We start from the raw sequence: 19,016 nt of genomic DNA, 5'->3' as shown, positions 1-19,016 counted from the left end.
ATAGGATATGAAGTTTATTTAGTGTCTATAAAATGCATTACTATACTTAAGTTTCAAAATGAACCGTTACATAATGTATATTTAACAATATTGAATAATGTTAAAAACTATGCTAGATCAGTGATGTTAAATGCAATTTTGGAGTAATGATCAGCTTGACCTATAGCGGGTATGCACCTTGTTATAAGTTAATCAATTTATTTGTATTATTATGATGACGTTGTATTTCCACACTGTGTGTTTCACAGATGGTGAAGGTTAGGTGGTACAGTATTAACAAGATGCAATGCGTGATGCTGCAGCTGTCACTAAAAAAAAAAAAAAACAGGTTTTCATAAACTTGTGTCTAGTGTATATAGATTACATTCCAAAGTACTGTACTCTGTTTGTAATAAATATTTTAGTAACACCCCTTTGGTATGTTAAACTTGCTTTAGGCTTGTTGCCAATGTTGTGTTTTTTTTTCCTTTTTCTTTCTCTTGATGCTACCAAGGCGAAATTACCCCTCACATTCACAAGCTTTTACTTAACTGCAATGATATTAAAATAATCACGTCAAAGGGAGAGGAATGGCGTGAAAATGTATGTGGGCGGCACAATCATCAATATTTATTCGAACAATTCGATTTTCTGTGCCCAATTAATCAATTGCCATTTGGAGGCTTAACTGACAGCCCTAGTCGATATCCCTTATTCTGTTATTACTTCTTAGTTAATTTCTTCAAAACTGTAGCGCACTTAAAAATGCAGTGAAAAGGCAGGGTGCAAGCTTACATATTTATGAACAAACCAGTTAGTATAACATGTTGCAAAAATCTTTTAAATGTAGCGGTACCGTGCTGGAATTAGCTTTCATTTTCAAAACAGCTGAGTTGTGGTTGTAACCATATAAATTTATAAGGTCATACAATGCACACTTTTTTTTTTTTTTTTTTTTTTTTTTTTTAAATTTTTGTCTTTATAGGTGTGTGATTTGTTAATTACCGAAATCTCTATCAACAACTGAAGACATAAGAATAATTTTGTACCACTTAATTTGCACCACTTAATTTGCACCAATGAAACATAACCTGGTTAACCATACTGATGGCATATCAAATGCTTAGACGACAGATATGGTTGCATTCTTGTAGAACTAATTCTTGTAGATAAAACAAAATACATTTCGAAAAGGAATTGCAGTAGTTCCATTACTTCGTTGAGCACAAGGTTATTTCAATAAATACTTTGATTTACACATAGGCCTACTATGTGAGTTTTGAACTGACTAACTATTTCCAGTTTTCTCGGTGTTATCCACTGATTTAATTTATTTCTTTGTGGGGAGGTGTTTTCGTTTTAAAATACCTCCCGACAAAGAAATAAATTAAATCGCTGGATAACACCAAAAAAAATGGAAATAGTTAGTCAGTTCATGTTGACTTTACCCTTTTCCTATTAAAAAATAAAACCTACTACAAAAATAATAAATACATTTCCCAGTGCTGCTGGGCAATATCCTGTCTTCTTGAGTTGTATTTATTATTCATTCATTCTGAACACTTTAAATCCGCCCCACCTACTGAGTGACAGCACATTCCTACATTTCTATTGGAGACTCCGCTTGCGAGATTTAAAATGGGATTACAATCTGGATGGAGGCTTGTTAGCGGGATCTAAAGCTGTATTACAGTTAAGATACTGAGGATTTAAAACAGAAATGTGGTGAAATGTACAAAAATGCCTATACACAAAAACCCCAGAAGAATGTGCCTGTGAGTGACCATAGGGATTTCGTTGTGGAAGACAGCAAAGGAAAGAAGGTACAACTTAAGTGTGCAACTACTATTGAGTTACTACACATTAACACAAAAACAACAACAAAAAACAAGCATTTTTGGAAGTAACTGAAAACACTAATTTCATATAGTATATAAAAAACGAAAGCCCTGAAAAAAATGACTTACATAAAACTCAAATAGCTAAAAATAAGCACTGAAAAATACAATTAAAACCCAAAAAACAGAAGTATATTATGGAAGGTTTATCATAGTCAGAGATAGAGTCAAAGAGGTATTCAGATTTTTTTTTTGTGTATTTCTGTACCATAGGTCTAATTGTTATTAACCATAATTTATTATAATTAAAATTAGGCTTCCAAGCCAGAATGGCTGGGGAAGCATATTGTTATCTACTCATTTTTTTCCCCAAAACTTCAAACTGCTCCTGCTCGTCGTCTAACCAATCCTCATCAAACTTGACATTTATTATCCTGGATAGAATACAATTCAGATACAAAAAAAAAAAAAAAAAAAAAAAAAGTGCTCCCAGCTTGTCGCATTTTTTTGAAAAGCCTTACAAAATCTTCTTGGGAACTTCAACAACCGAAACCCGTTTCAAGATTGAGAAGCAGAAGTTGCTGCAATACATTTTAATACCAAAATGGGCACTACCAATTTCGCCAAAACGCGCCCCAAACATCAAACTGCTTCTGTTAAAAAACGTGTAGTCTGCAAACTAGTCAACACGTCAGAAAAATAGATTTAAAAATTAGGCCTATTAAAAACAAAATCTAAACAAGATATTTTAAAGATATTTTTCTTTACAACTTGTTTTTATACATGCAATGTAAAATATGGTATTTTTAAAAAAATGACCACATTGAATGTGATTTTCAGATACATTTCTAATAGATGTATATTATTATTTTTTTCTGTTAAGGAATGGTTTATAAAGGAACCACAAAATAACATGTGCAAAGTTTTTTTTTCTCTCCGTTTTGCCTGTCAGCATTAAACAATTTAAAGAAGAAATACTTAAAAACAAATAAATAAAATTAAAAGTGGCAAAGCTTAAAGAATGTTGTAATATGTAAACACTGCTTCATTTCGTGTGGGACTATCAATTCCAGAAGACAAGTTTTTCAAAAATGCAGAAATAGAGGCGCAAAACAATTACATCCCTAAAGTAGACAAACCTAAATGTAAACCTAAACATTGCCAAAATGGTTTAATAGATCAATTAACAAAAATATTCAGTGAAAAAATGCACTTCACAGAGCGGTTAAAAGGGACCAAAAACAAATACACAGAAAGAGTACACGAAACTGCCAATGCAAGTTAAAAAGGAAGTTAGAAAGGCCAAGAGAGAAATAGAAATGAACATTGCTAAGGGGGCTAAAATCAATTTCAAAATGTTTTTTCCAATATTACAACAGCAAGAGAACATTCAAAGAGGAGGTTAAATGTCTAAGAGATACAAATGGCAAAATCATAGAAGAAGAAAAAAAATAAAAATGGCAAATATATTAAATGATTACTTTTCACAAGTTTTTACAAAGGAGGATACGGACAACATGCCCCCCATGTCAATCTGTTCCTACCCAGTTTTAAATAACTAGCATAACCGAGGCTTAAGTGTTAAAGGGACTAGAGCTCTTAAAATAAACAAATGAAAGAAGTTATTTCCAGACCGCTAACCAAGATCGTGCAACAGTCCCTTGATACAGGGGTTGTACTGACAGACTGGAAAATTGCAAACGTAATACCGATCCACAAAAAGGGAAGCAAAACTGAACCAGGTAACTACAGACCAATAAGACTTCTATTATATGCAAACTTATGGACACTATAATAAGATCCAAAATGTAAAATTACCTATATGGTAACAGTATCCTGGGAGACAGTTAACATGGTTTTAGGAAAGGGAGATTGTGTCTAACTAACTTGCTTGATTCTTTTGAGGATACAACATCGATAATTGCAAAGCATATGAGATGGTTTATTTAGATTTCCAAAAAGCTTTTGACAAAGTCAAAAGCTTTTGACAAGAGATTAATTCTCAAACTGAACGTAGTTGGGATTCAAGGAAATGCATGTACATGGATTAGGGAGTGATTAACATGTAGAAAACAGAAAGTACAGATTAGAGGAGGCACCTCAGAATGGAGTGAGGTAACCAGTGGAGGACCCAGGGATCAGCATTAGGTCCTCTGCTATTCCTACTCTACATTAATGATTTAGATTCTGGTATAGTAAGCAAACTTGTTAAATTCGCAGACAACACAAAAATAGGAGGAGTGGCAAACACTTTTGCATCAGCAAAGGTCATTCAAAATGATCTAGACAAGATTCAGAACTGGGCAGACACATGGCAAATGACATTTAATAAAGAAAAGTGTAAGGTATTGCATGCAGGAAATAAAAATATGCATTATAAATATCATATGGGAGATACTGAAATTAAAGAAGGGCTCTATGAAAAAGACCTAGGAGTTTCTGTTGACTCATTAATGTCTTTATCTAGACAATGTGGGGAAGCTATTAAAAAAGGCCAACAAGATGCTCGGATACATTGTGAAAAGTGTTGAATTTAAATCAAGGGAAGTAATGTTAAAACTGTAGAATGCATTAGTAAGACCTCATCTAGAATACTGTGTTCAGTTCTGGTCACCTCGTTATAAAAAGAATATTGCTGTTCTAGAAAGAGTGCAAAGATGAGCGACCAGAATTAGTTTAGGTAAGTTTAGTTAAGGCATGTGCAGACAGGCTAAAAGAATTGATTCCATTCAATCTTGAATAGGGATTTAGAACAGAAAATAGGAGACACTTTTTTACACAGAGAATCGTGAGGGTCTGGAATCAACTCCCCAGTAATGTTATTGAAGTTGACACCCTGGGATCCTTCAAGAAGCTGCTTGATGAGATTCTAGGATCAATAAGCTATTAACAACCAAACGAGCAAGATGGGTCGAATGGCCTCCTCTCGTTTGTAAACTTTTTATGTTCCAACAACAATAGGCTTCCCAGCCTTTGGCTTGGAAGCATAAAAAGCTCTATTTTGTTACAAAATGTTTCCCATTGCCTACCTTGTATTAACTCATTTGTCATTTCAAAAATCATTATCATATCATTCAAACTTGTGTAGCGTTCTATGGTGTGATGTCACATTCCTATGGTGTGACGTTTAAAATTGGTAAGAAAAATATCACGAATAATGCTTTATTCGGTAAATTTGCACAATATCAAGGAAAACTGAATAATACAAAGCTATTCAAATCACTGTCTTTCAGGTTGGAAGAGTTTTTGATTTAAGAAAATTAACTGATGAGCTTCAGCTATGGAAAAATTGACCACAGTTGGGCAAGGTAACAATAGTTATACATAAGAGATTTGATAGCTACAGTTTTCTATAAAAAAATTTAAAAAAAAAGATATTTCCATCTTTTTCAAGGGAATTTTTTTGTCACACCATAGGACATTTTTAGGCCATGAATAATTTATTTAATAATAATTTAAAAAATGTGAAATAAGTTTCATCTATTGTGGACAAATGTATTTTTGGAAAGGTAAGACCCTAAACAATCTAATGGAAGGTGATTTGTGGTGGTTTTTTAAACTTTAACATTTTTCAGTTTTAAGAACATAAGAACATAAGAAAGTTTACAAACGAGAGGAGGCCATTCGGCCCATCTTGCTCGTTTGGTTGTTAGTAGCTTATTGATCCCAAAATCTCATCAAGCAGCTTCTTGAAGGATCCCAGGGTGTCAGCTTCAACAACATTACTGGGGAGTTGATTCCAGACCCTCACAATTCTCTGGGTAAAAAAGTGTCTCCTATTTTCTGTTCTGAATGCCCCTTTTTCTAAACTCCATTTGTGACCCCTGGTCCTTGTTTCTTTTTTCAGGCTGAAAAAGTCCCTTGGGTCGACACTGTCAATACCTTTTAGAATTTTGAATGCTTGAATTAGGTCGCCACGTAGTCTTCTTTGTTCAAGACTGAACAGATTCAATTCTTTTAGCCTGTCTGCATATGACATGCCTTTTAAACCCGGAATAATTCTGGTCGCTCTTCTTTGCACTCTTTCTAGAGCAGCAATATCTTTTTTATAGCGAGGTGACCAGAACTGAACATAATATTCAAGATGAGGTCTTACTAGTGCATTGTACAGTTTTAACATTACTTCCCTTGATTTAAATTCAACACTTTTCACAATGTATCCGAGCATCTTGTTAGCCTTTTTTATAGCTTCCCCACATTGCCTAGATAAAGACATTTCTGAGTCAACAAAAACTCCTAGGTCTTTTTCATAGATTCCTTCTCCAATTTCAATATCTCCCATATGATATTTATAATGTACATTTTTATTTCCTGCGTGCAGTACCTTACACTTTTCTCTATTAAATGTCATTTGCCATGTGTCTGCCCAGTTCTGAATCTTGTCTAGATCATTTTGAATGACCTTTGCTGCTGCAACAGTGTTTGCCACTCCTCCTACTTTTGTGTCGTCTGCAAATTTAACAAGTTTGCTTACTATACCAGAATCTAAATCATTAATGTAGATTAGGAATAGCAGAGGACCTAATACTGATCCCTGTGGTACACCGCTGGTTACCACACTCCATTCTGAGGTTTTTCCTCTAATCAGTACTTTCTGTTTTCTACATGTTAACCACTCCCTAATCCATGTACATGTGTTTCCTTGAATCCCAACTGCGTTCAGTTTGAGAATTCATCTTTTGTGCGGGACTTTGTCAAAACCTTTCTGGAAATCTAAATAAACCATGTCATATGCTTTGCAATTATCCATTATGGATGTTGCATCCTCAAAAAAATCAAGCAAGTTAGTTAGGCACGATCTCCCTTTCCTAAAACCATGCTGACTGTCTCCCAGTACCCTGTTACCATATAGGTAATTTTCCATTTTGGATCTTATTATAGTTTCCATAAGTTTGCATATAATAGAAGTCAGGCTTACTGGTCTGTAGTTACCTGGTTCAGTTTTGTTTCCCTTTTTGTGGATCGGTATTACTTTTGCAATTTTCCAGTCTGTAGGTACCACCCCTGTGTCAAGAGACTGCTGCATGATCTTGGTTAGCGGTTTGTAAATTACTTCTTTCATTTCTTTGAGTACTACTGGGAGGATCTCATCCGGCCCAGGGGATTTGTTTATTTTAAGAGCTCCTAGTCCCTTTAACACTTCTGCCTCAGTTATGCTAAAGTTTGAAAACCTTATTTGTCTTTCACCCTTATTCAGTCTATTTAAAACAGTACGTAGGTGTTTATTTTTAAAATTATTTTTATATATAATTATAAGTCAAATAAACTGCTACCGAACAAGACCATTTTGCTGCCTACTTTCCAGGCAGGTAGCAAATGTCTTAAAGTTAACTTCTAGCCCTGACATTATATATTTTTTCTTGCGACTGTTATATGTGAATGTAATAAATGAGATACAAAACGATGGGTTTTCTTCATCTTCATTTTTCAACGCCATTTCCAGGTTTGTTTTATTTGAAGTGTTCAAAGTTTAAAATTTCAGTTTTTGTTTGCTTGTTCAGTTACAAAAAGGCAGAAGTAAACCTTGTGTTATTAGTTTATGAAAACTTGTCGATAGCCACTGTTTACTGTGAAGAAACGCCAATGGCAAGGAATGAAAAAACAGTAAAATACGGTGTCAACTTTATGTACTACATTTTGAGAATAAACAAAACAATGTTTAACCTCAACAGTTATTGGCATCCTTTGTTTTGTAGTTAATTCAATGAGGTAAAGTCCTACACAACTTATTCTTTGCACCTGGGATATTTTTCTATTTTATTGTACATGCTACATATTGCAAAGTCTTACTGTAAAATAAAGGTGCACACACACACGGGCCACAAACTCTGCCCCTGCTGCTATGTTGTCTCTGCCTGCGTTCAGAGCAATATAATGGATTTTATTACTTTTTTAAAAACGAATGAATATCCGAACGAATATTCAAATTATGACTGAATAGCCGAACATGAAAATCCTGTGTTGGTCCCAGCACTTATATATACTATATTACTAAAATTTGGTGCCTCAGCGTTTATTTTAAATTGATCAAAATGACTGCGGCCCTTAAACGAGGGCGGCCTTTACTAATACTACTATGCTTTACAAACGCTGCAATATTTTATTACATGATTTAAGGCATTTTAGAAGCGATGCTGTGGGAGGCTCCAATCTGCAGCACTACTCCTGTGTGTTTTGGGGGTTGTACACAGTACATTTACTGACACTTAACGAGAGCCTATTAGGTAGGAGTTGGAAGGTCAGGGAGTACTGTACCAGCAAATCAGGCATGTGTATTGGTTGCTATGGGGCGGGATAAGAAGAGGAGAGAGAACGGTAGTTGAGTGTCATGCAGTTGTTTTTCTTAACGAAAAATATGACCTCTGAACATCGGTTTGATTTCTGTTAAAACTAAAATATATCTTACTCTTATTTTTTTTCTCACTAATTTACCTGCTCTTGTTTGAACCAAACTAAATCCTATCATAGACAGAGAATATGCACATATATATATATATATATATATATATTATATAGATATTTTATATATATATATAATAAAATTATACAGGACTGTGTAAAATTCTGAAAAAAAACAAAACAACCAAACCCCCTACAAGAAGATATCTTCGGCCAGCTTTCGGATCACGCTAGAGTGACCGGAAAAGCTCCAAGTTCCTCTGAGTTTAAATTTTCACCATCCAAGATAAGGACAAGGTAAACAGATAGCCCTTATTTTATCACCTGCTGTGTTGGCTGACGTTAAGGACTGCTGTGCTGTAAGTAGTTTATCTTCAGGACTGTAAATAAAATTTGTTTACTCAGGTGCGTGTACATTAGTTTATATTACATGGTGGATAGAGGCTGCAGTCTCTTAGGGGGCATCACATGTACATAGCCAGTGTTAAGCATTTCTTTATTTATTTTTAGCAGGGGTAGAAAATAAAATACCTTTATGTTTCTCAAATAAATAGGCCTCTATGTTTCTTTTAATGAAGCTCCCGTTTATTCGAGGGATAAGTTTATATAAAATATATTGGACACAACCAATCAATTAGTTAATCGAGGCAGTATTCCCAGCGACAGCGAGTGGAAGCGACAGCGAGTGGGAGAAGTACAGCGTGGAAAAGTACAGAGCAGTTTCGAAGCAGAAAGGAGAAATTGCATCTTGAATTGCTTTAATCAGAAAACAGAGGACATTGGGGAAACACAGCCGCGTGTGTTTTTGTGATAACAAACAAGCTGAAACTCGGAGCAGCTGATTCAAATTCAGCGCCGTTTTGAGACACGGGCGAGGGGAGGAGCCGACAGCACAGCAGAACAACGCAGTCAAACGAGGCAGTCTTCCCAGCGACAGCGAGTGGAAGCGACAGCGAGTGGGAGAAGTACAGCGTGGAAAAGTACAGAGCAGTTTCGAAGCAGAAAGGAGAAATTGCATCTTGAATTGCTTTAATCAGAAAACAGAGGACATTGGGGAAACACAGCAGCAGCCGCGTGTGTTTTTGTGATAACAAACAAGCTGAAACTCGGAGCAGCTGATTCAAATTCAGCGGCGTTTTGAGACACGGGCGAGGGGAGGAGCCGACAGCACAGCAGAACAACGCAGTTAAACGAGGCAGTCTTCCCAGCGACAGCGAGTGGAAGCGACAGCGAGTGGGAGAAGTACAGGCGTGGAAAAGTACAGAGCAGTTTCGAAGCAGTTGGAAAGCAGGTTGACGGCTGCAGAAGAAACTAAACTTCAAAAAAAAAAACCCTCAACATGGTCTTCAAGCCAGTAATCTGTGACACCTGCTTGATGTGGGAAATCCGAGAAAACCCAGCGGAGCTAAACCAAGTGTGCGTAAAGTGCAGCGCGATCCAGGATTTGCATAAACTAGTAAGCATGCTAGAAATGGAGCTGGAAGAAGTGAGACAGCAACAAGATCTTGAGGAACTGGCACACCCACAATTCATGGAAGTCTGCATCACCCCTAACAGACTGAAAGCCACCAGGGAGATAGAAGGTCAGAACAGCTGGGTTCAGGTAGGCAGAAGCAGGGAAAAAAAAGAAACTTCGTCAAACACAACCACCAGAAATCAAAACAACCAACAGATTTGAGTCACTTCAGAATTTTGATGAGCAGAACCAACAACAAGAGAATGAAAGGAACAACATCCAGGACCCTATTGACAGTGGTGACCAGACAGCAAAAAGAAGGGAGGTCATGATTGTTGGGGACTCCATATTGAGAAACACAGCAAGTTCAGTTCGCAGTTTGGACCCCCTTACTACAACAGTGTGCTGCCTTCCGGGAGCCTCGGTCAAGCACATCACTGAAAACGTGGACAGGCTCCTAGAACGAACAGGAGACGACCCGGTAGTAGTCGTCCACATCGGTACAAACAACATTGGAAGAGACAGACCAAAATCCCTGCAAAACAAATTCAGAGAGCTAGGAAGGAAATTAAAAGAGAAAACCAAAACTGTGGTATTTTCTGGTATACTACCAGCACCTTGCAAAGGACCATATGGACAGCTGGAAATAATTAATCAAAACGCATGGCTGAAGATGTGGTGCACACGGGAAGGCTTCACCTATCTTGATCATTGGACCACTTTCTACAACGAGGACTATCTGTATAGACGGGATGGACTGCATTTAAATAACAAGGGAACCAGTCTACTTGGAGAAAAGATCCTCGAGCAGGTTCGGAAGCATTTAAACTAGAAAGGAAGGGGGGAGAAATCAACAAAAAAACAGAAGGGAGACCGCATCAAAACAAGAACAACAACTCAGGTAAGACAACCATTAAATGTATTTATCTAAATGCTAGAAGTATCAGAAACAAAATTCTAGAACTTGAAGCTACTGCACTAACAAGTAACTATGATGTGATAGGTGTTACAGAAACGTGGTTATCTGAGAGTGATGGGGACGAATATAATATTTGTGGGTATACACTGTATAGGAAAGACAGGCAGGACAGACGAGGAGGAGGGGTAGCGCTATACATAAGAAACAGTCTTGAAGCCCAGGTGTTAAACCTGGACAAAGAAAATAAAACCGAATCAATATGGGTCAGAATAACAGACAAAAATTCAAAAGGCATAATAATAGGAGCATGCTATAGACCGCCAGATTCAGACGGGGAGCACAATAATCTGTTATACAATGACATTAGAAATGTGTGTAGCAAAGGAGAAGCCATACTAATGGGGGATTTCAACTTCCCCCAAATAAAATGGGAAAACCCGGTGGGTAGCACGAAGGATGAAATAGAAATGGTGGAAATGACAAATGACTGCTTCCTAACACAATTTGTGAAGGCACCCACTAGAGGGGAGGCATGCCTTGATTTAGTCTTTTCATATAACGAAGACAGAATAACTAAAACAGAGGTCAGAGAACCACTGGCAAACTCAGACCACAACATGGTCTCATTTGAAGTGTTTTTTAAATCCTCAAAAGTAAAGACTAAAGCTAAGGTTTACAATTTTAGAAAAGCAAACTATGAAGGTATGAAACAGAGACTAACAGAAGTAGATTGGAGTAAAATAGAGAAAACACCCACAGAAGAAGGATGGTTGTTATTCAAAAATGTAGTACTAGAGGCGCAAAACAATTACATCCCTAAAGTAGACAAATCTAAATGTAAAACTAAATTGCCAAAATGGTTTAATAGATCAATTAAAAAAATATTCAGCGAAAAAAGGCACTTTACAGAGCATTAAAAAAGGACCAAAAAGAAAGTACGCAGAAAGAGTACACAGAACTGCAAATGCAAGTCAAAAAGGAAGTTAGAAAGGCCAAGAGAGAAATAGAAATGAACATTGCTAAGGGAGCTAAAACCAATTCCAAAATGTTTTTCCAATATTACAACAGCAAGCGAACATTCAAAGAGGAGATTAAATGTTTAAGAGATACAAATGGCAAAATCGTAGAGGAAGAAAAAAAAATAGCAAATATGTTAAATGATTACTTTTCACAAGTTTTTACAAAGGAAGATACTGACAACATGCCCCACATGTCATCCAGTTCCTATCCAGTTTTAAATAACTTTAGCATAACTGAGGCAGAAGTGTTAAAGGGACTAGGAGCTCTTAAAATAAACAAATCCCCTGGGCCGGATGAGATCCTCCCAGTAGTACTCAAAGAAATGAAAGAAGTAATTTACAAACCGCTAACCAAGATCATGCAGCAGTCTCTTGACACAGGGGTGGTACCGACAGACTGGAAAATTGCAAACGTAATACCGATCCACAAAAAGGGAAACAAAACTGAACCAGGTAACTACAGACCAGTAAGCCTGACTTCTATTATATGCAAACTTATGGAAACTATAATAAGATCCAAAATGGAAAATTACCTATATGGTAACAGTATCCTGGGAGACAGTCAACATGGTTTTAGGAAAGGGAGATCGTGTCTAACTAACTTGCTTGATTTTTTTGAGGATGCAACATCGATAATGGATAATTGCAAAGCATATGACATGGTTTATTTAGATTTCCAGAAAGCTTTTGACAAAGTCCCGCACAAAAGATTAATTCTCAAACTGAACGCAGTTGGGATTCAAGGAAACACATGTACATGGATTAGGGAGTGGTTAACATGTAGAAAACAGAAAGTACTGATTAGAGGAAAAACCTCAGAATGGAGTGTGGTAACCAGCGGTGTACCACAGGGATCAGTATTAGGTCCTCTGCTATTCCTAATCTACATTAATGATTTAGATTCTGGTATAGTAAGCAAACTTGTTAAATTTGCAGACGACACAAAAGTAGGAGGAGTGGCAAACACTGTTGCAGCAGCAAAGGTCATTCAAAATGATCTAGACAAGATTCAGAACTGGGCAGACACATGGCAAATGACATTTAATAGAGAAAAGTGTATGGTACTGCACTCAGGAAATTAAAATGTACATTATAAATACCATATGGGAGATTCTGAAATTGGAGAAGGAATCTATGAAAAAGACCTAGGAGTTTTTGTTGACTCAGAAAAAATGTCTTCATCTAGGCAATGTGGGGAAGCTATAAAAAAGGCTAACAAGATGCTCGGATACATTGTGAAAAGTGTTGAATTTAAATCAAGGGAAGTAATGTTAAAACTGTACAATGCACTTGTAAGACCTCATCTTGAATATTGTGTGCAGTTCTGGTCACCTCGCTATAAAAAAGATATTGCTGCTCTAGAAAGAGTGCAAAGAAGAGCGACCAGAATTATTCCTGGTTTAAAAGGCATGTCATATGCAGACAGGCTAAAAGAATTTGAACAAAGAAGACTACGCGGCGACCTAATTCAAGCATTCAAAATCTAAAAGGTATTGACAGTGTGGACCCAAGGGACTTTTTCAGCCTGAAAAAAGAAACAAGGACCAGGGGTCACAAATGGAGTTTAGATAAAAGGGGCATTCAGAACAGAAAATAGGAGACACTTTTTTACACAGAGAATTGTGAGGGTCTGGAATCAACTCCCCAGTAATGTTGTTGAAGCTGACACCCTGGGATCCTTCAAGAAGCTGCTTGATGAGATTTTGGAATCAATAAGCTACTAACAACCAAACGAGCAAGATGGGCCGAATGGCCTCCTCTCGTTTGTAAACTTTCTTATGTTCTTATGTTCTTATGTTCTTATTTCTGATATATCTGATATCTGAGTGAGGTGCTAATTCGAGGGTGGCATTAATTTGAAGTAATACGGTATATATACTAACTAACAGGAATGCATTTATGTAAATGAAGGTGTTTGAGAAAATCTTCAAATTAATATCTGGCAACTTTACCTAATATTTAAATGCAATTAAGATTGACAGATAACCTACAGGAAGTGAGCTTTCTCGTATGCCTTACCAATATAACTGAAGTTGCTGCTAAAAAAAAAAAAAAAATGTGCAGTACAGTACCTTCATGAAAAATGGTAGCTTTGTTGCTTGTTGTCAATGGAGATTCAAGTTCATACCAAGATATATAAAAAAGGAGATAACTAGCTATGTACAAACCTCTCCAAATTATAATTCCACTTCTGAAGACATGATTAAAGCATACTGTACCTTTGGTATCCCTGCCACTAAAAGTTCTACTAATGAGCACGATGACCAAGCACATACTTTGATAACAGGTCAAATCTGTGATTTCAAAATAAACCTCCCCAGTAAAGTTGTTTTCAATACTCTGTATATATTTAATATTTTATGCTGAAATACCTTCCCACAGTTATGATTTATAACAACAAAAACACTAACTTAAGCCACATATTGAACAGCAAAAACCCAGCTCTCTGAAATCTTAAAAATACACCCCTGACTACACACTGAAAAAACAGTCTTATAATTACTAACATTTGCCACAGTTTGTCACAGCATAAGGTTGGCCAACTGTATTATACTGTATGTTTAAATAGATTCCCTATTGTTACAGTGCAGTGTACACAAAAACATACTGAAACTTTATTAAAACCTCTTGAATAAACGACACCTGTACCTTACAGGTTCCTAGTGTTTACAAAACACTCATTATGATCATGTGACAAAAGTTTAAAAAAACACCACAAAACAAAAACAAACAGCGTCTGATGAGAATGCTGTTAGATTCCAACTTCTCCACAGTATTGTTTATTTTTAAAATAGGACAAGAAAATGTCACACATGCAGTTTCTAAAAACCTAGCACACGGTCTACCAGGTCAACTTAAGTTGAAAACTGATGGATTTTGGGAAACTTTTTGGATTTCAGACATGGGCTGCTATTGATGGTTTCGTATTGGCGGCTAGTAGTACAACTGTCACAGGCGCATTTACCAGAACTGCCAGGCATAATAACACTAACAGTACACGCCCCAAATCATTACTTACCAGCTTAATGAGCCTTGCAGGGTATCTAAAAACTGTGCTTAATTTTTAATTTGTTACTCACTACGGCTGACGTTACCTAACACCGCACTGTATTATAAAATGCGAACCACTCAATCACTCACGTGCGGGTACGGAAAGATATTATAATGTATATATTTGCGCGCGCACATACACACAACACGATTTGGTTTACTGCTATAAAGCAAACTGCACCTAGCTGGAGGTTTGTCTCCACTGGTTCAGCTTATCAGTTTTGTATAGCATCATAATAAATCCATGAAGGCATGGATACTTGCCCGACCAAATTCGTAAAATAACGACACGCAGCAGGTAAAGAAGCTCGGTCTAGAACAGCGCACCCGCCTTCAGAATTCGATTAGACATGAAATACAGATTAAATACCATCGGGTAAAAAGTATTAAAAGCTTCGATTAGGAAGCATCTGCCCCTGGTGAGTGTTGCTTGCTGTGCGTGCAATTTGAGCACCACTGTTGTCCAAAGGACTGTGTGGGGTACAGCAGGCCGCGAGCGTGCGTTTATAATACACAACTCAGCTGAACAACCGCACGTTAAGTATGTGTTATGAATATTTTACCGAGACGCGTACCTGATTGTCCAACTGGCTCTGAGTTTGCCCCTGGGTCTGGGTCTGACTCGGCAGAGTGAAGTCAGTAAACTCGAACTCCGAGCCCTGCGTGTCAGCTCCCAGCAGCTCCGCTTCCTCCGTGTCCAGGAAGGTGAGAGTCTGTGAGCTCGGCCCGTACGCCTCCACGCTCATTTCTACTGAAGATGCGGTGTATTACAGTCGCCTTTTCAAAAAATGCCAGCAGATGTGCAGCGATGTTCACCGTACCAAAACGTGTCGTCGGAAGGGGTAAAAATTAACTCACAAACCGAAATCGAACCGAACCAGAAATTAAACTGAAACACAGCTCCAGCTTCAACTCCCACACGAACTAGTGACGAAACATTCAGCTTCACGCTAAACTACAACGTAGTACTCAAGAATAGGTGACGTAGAACTCCCACATCTTTGCTCGTTTCTGAGGGAGGGGGAGACTGTGGCTTTGTTAATGGTGATGCCTGTTAGACATAGCGCTGGTTGTCTATGTTTAACTTGTACTAACCATAACAAATATTCAGCTTACTTGTGAGTCTCATAGCAAATAATCACGAGCACTGTAGCCTAACGGATTAATGATTTTAGCCGTATAAGATGTGGAAAATCTGCAAAAAGGGGCATATTTAAATGCAAATATGCCTCGTTCTGGTCAGATAGCAGCTCTTTTTATTTTTTTATTTAGCATGTTTTAATATGTTTATCTTTTAATGTTTATCGTTCAAATAATAATTGAGATAAGTGGAATTCAAACCTACTTTTCAGGAAACGCTTCAATGACTGGGTTACGATCACTGCCTGCCCTCCTTAATGTCCAAGAGGGTCGTTAAATTTTGATGTACAAAGAAATTAAGAAGCTCTGCATTTCTGGGTCACACCAGTCTAAGCAGGATGCGATTTTGGGGCGGGCGGGTAGGGTGACCAGACATCCCGATAAATCAGGATCGTTCCGATATGGGCTTTGTCCCGCGTCCTGATAGAGGTACTGTCGGGCGCCATTTGTCCCATATTTTAGAGTAAAGGTTGAAAACCCAGTGGTAAAATATGATTTTTTTTTTCTCGTTAGGAAATGTCCTCTATGTAGCTGCTGTACTGTCTCGCGGTGGAATAGCATTACTGGTTTAGGGCGTGTTGTTTGCATTGCATCAACGCGGCTATCCAATCACGTTAACCTGCAACCACATGATGGTGTGTTTTATTGGGGAAGTGTCGTGGTTGCTGATGTTGTTGAGGAGCCTGTTATTAAAAATCAAAAATACGGTGCTAGTAGCAAACGAATGGGGGGAAAAAACTGGATTCAATCATATGACTGTTACAAAGGCATTATTAAAAGAGCTCGGCATCACACGGTGGCGAGTTGGATGTGAAGTTGGATTATTATTATTATTATTATTATTATTATTATTATTATTATTATTATTGGGACTGTGCATTGACGCTTGCGCGAGTATCGAAGCTCAAAAGTAAAAATGAATTTCAACATGAGCTGCAAGGAGTCATAAAGTTATGTCATCTGCAAAAAAGATGTTATGCGCATGGCCAAGTCATCCAGTTGTGGTACTTGCTTCCTTAATAAAACAGAGTGCTGACATATGTTAAAAGGCATGAAAATCTCCCAACAGATTCTGCCGACATTCTTTGTCTAGTGTGGATTTGCCCATTCATTGAGACTGCACGTCTGCATCCACAGAATTGGTTGGAAGTGTAAGGCAAAGCTTTACCAAGTTATACAGATGTGCACATCAATTAGAAACACTCCCAAAACTCAGTTAGCCAAAGGTATCTGGCATTTTTTGATAAAGTGCATATATGCAGTACTATCGTTGTCATGCTATTTGCCCCATCCAGAAATGCATTTATTGGTACCGAGTCAAAACAAAGAAAACGTGCCTATTTGGGTCTAAAATTCCAACTGCGTTTAAAGTAAACAGCAAGTTGTTTGAACCGAGGTAGCTGTGCTTGATTGTACCTGTAGTGCTGATTGAACTTGGTTACAACCAACACAGGAATACTTTTTTTTTTTTTTTTTTTTTTTTTTTGTCTGCGCTGACTTTCCAGTTTCTTTTCTGAAAGCTGTTGTTTATTTTACATTCTGTTCAGCAGCCTCTGTAGTAGCCTTTTGTTTAATGTGTGATTCTGAAGTTATAGCGATCGATCGTATTATCTTTAAGTCACATTACAAGATGTGCAAAACAATTACCTCCATCTGCATGTACAGTTTATTTGGGAAATGTCTTGACACGATCATCAGCTGAAATATACTTTGCTGTCGTCCATTTTTGGTATTTTACGTATAATGTTGAAAACTACACTGAGTGTACAAAACATTAGGAACACCTGCTCTTTCCATGAAATAGACTGACAAGGTGAAAGCTACGATCCCTTATTGGTGTAACCTGTTAAATCTACTTTAATCAGTGTAGATGAAGGGGAGACAGGTTAAAGAAGGATTTTTAAGCCTTGACACAATTGAAACAGGGATTGTGTATGTGTGCCGTTCAGAGGGTAAATGGGCAAGACAAAATATTTAAGTGCCTTTGAACGGGGTATGGTAGTAGGTGCCAGGCGCGCCGGTTTGAGTGTGTCAAAAACTGCAACGCTGCTGGGTTTTTCACGCTCAACAGTTTCCCTGTGTGTCAAGGATGGTGCACCACCCAAAGGACATGCAGCCAACGACAGGCCAGTGGTTGAAAACGGCTCATTGATGAAAGAGGCCAAAGGAGGCTGACACAAATTGTGCAGAGCAACAGACGGGCTACAGTTAGTCAACTGACAGTCCAGTACAACATTGGTGCTGAAAGACCCATAAAAGAATGCACAACTCGTCGTACCTTGAAACGAATGGGGTATGGCAGCCGACGACCTAACAGAGTTCCACTTCTTTCAGCAAAACATAAGAAACTATGCTTGCAGTGGGCTAAGGAACGAAAACACTGAAGGATTAGAAAAACGTTGCCTCGTCTGATGAATCCCGGTTCCTGCTTCACGCTGATGGGAGGACTAGGGTATGGAGAAAACCACATGAGTACACGAATCCATCATGCTGCGTGTCAACATTACAGGCTGGTGGTGGTGGTGTGATGGTGTGTGGTGTGTTTTCATGGCACACATTGGGCCCCTTCATAAAAGTGTAGCAATGTTTGAATGCCACAGGATATCTGAACATCATTGCCAATCAGGTGCTTCTCTTCATGGCAGCAGTGTATCTATCTGCTAATGGATTTTTTCAGCAGGATAATGCCCCATGCCACAAGGCTAGGATTGTCCAGGAATGTTTTCACAGACATGACAGTGAATTCAGCTGGCCTGCCCAGTCACCAGATCTCAATTCAATTGGAACGAGCTATTCAGAGCAGAGATCCACTACCAGTTAACTTGACACAACTGTGGGAAGCATTGGAGTCAACATGGGCCAGCATACCTGTGGAAATCTTTCGACACCTTGTAGAGTCCATGCCCTGATGAATTGAGGCTGTTCTGAGGGCAAAAGGGGGTGCAACAATATTAGGAAGGTGTTCCTAATGTTTTGTACACTCAGTATAGATTTTAGCGACCTAAATCAAAACAATGCAGCACTGCCTTTGTCCCACCCCCTACTGTACAGTACATGTCACAGAAAAACCAGTACAGACGCACTGATAGGCTGATTAAAACATTGTTGCCATCTGAACAGTAAACAAGAAAGATAACCGCTTTGGAGTATTTTTTTTATTTTTAATTTTTTATTATATTTCTCTGAGTTTTTGTTTTTGCCTAAGTGCAATGCAC

At 37.8% G+C, this 19,016-nt stretch overlaps 1 protein-coding gene across 3 annotated transcripts in view; it reads right to left on the bottom strand.

The window, feature by feature from the left end:
• Positions 1–15,611, bottom strand: part of LOC121300641 (regulator of nonsense transcripts 1-like) — a 64,973-nt gene extending 49,362 nt beyond the window's left edge. For all 3 annotated transcript variants that reach the window (XM_041229276.1, XM_041229277.1, XM_041229278.1), the window contains exon 1: positions 15,237–15,611. In XM_041229276.1, coding sequence (XP_041085210.1) covers positions 15,237–15,407 — 171 coding nt within the window. In that variant the 5' untranslated portion in view covers positions 15,408–15,611. The remainder of the gene's footprint in view (positions 1–15,236) is intronic.
• Between the last annotated feature and the right edge of the window lie 3,405 nt (positions 15,612–19,016).

The sequence above is a fragment of the Polyodon spathula genome, chromosome 26 (genome assembly GCF_017654505.1).
Source record: "Polyodon spathula isolate WHYD16114869_AA chromosome 26, ASM1765450v1, whole genome shotgun sequence".
Taxonomy (NCBI): domain Eukaryota; kingdom Metazoa; phylum Chordata; class Actinopteri; order Acipenseriformes; family Polyodontidae; genus Polyodon; species Polyodon spathula.
This window is presented reverse-complemented; position numbering and strand designations above follow the sequence as displayed.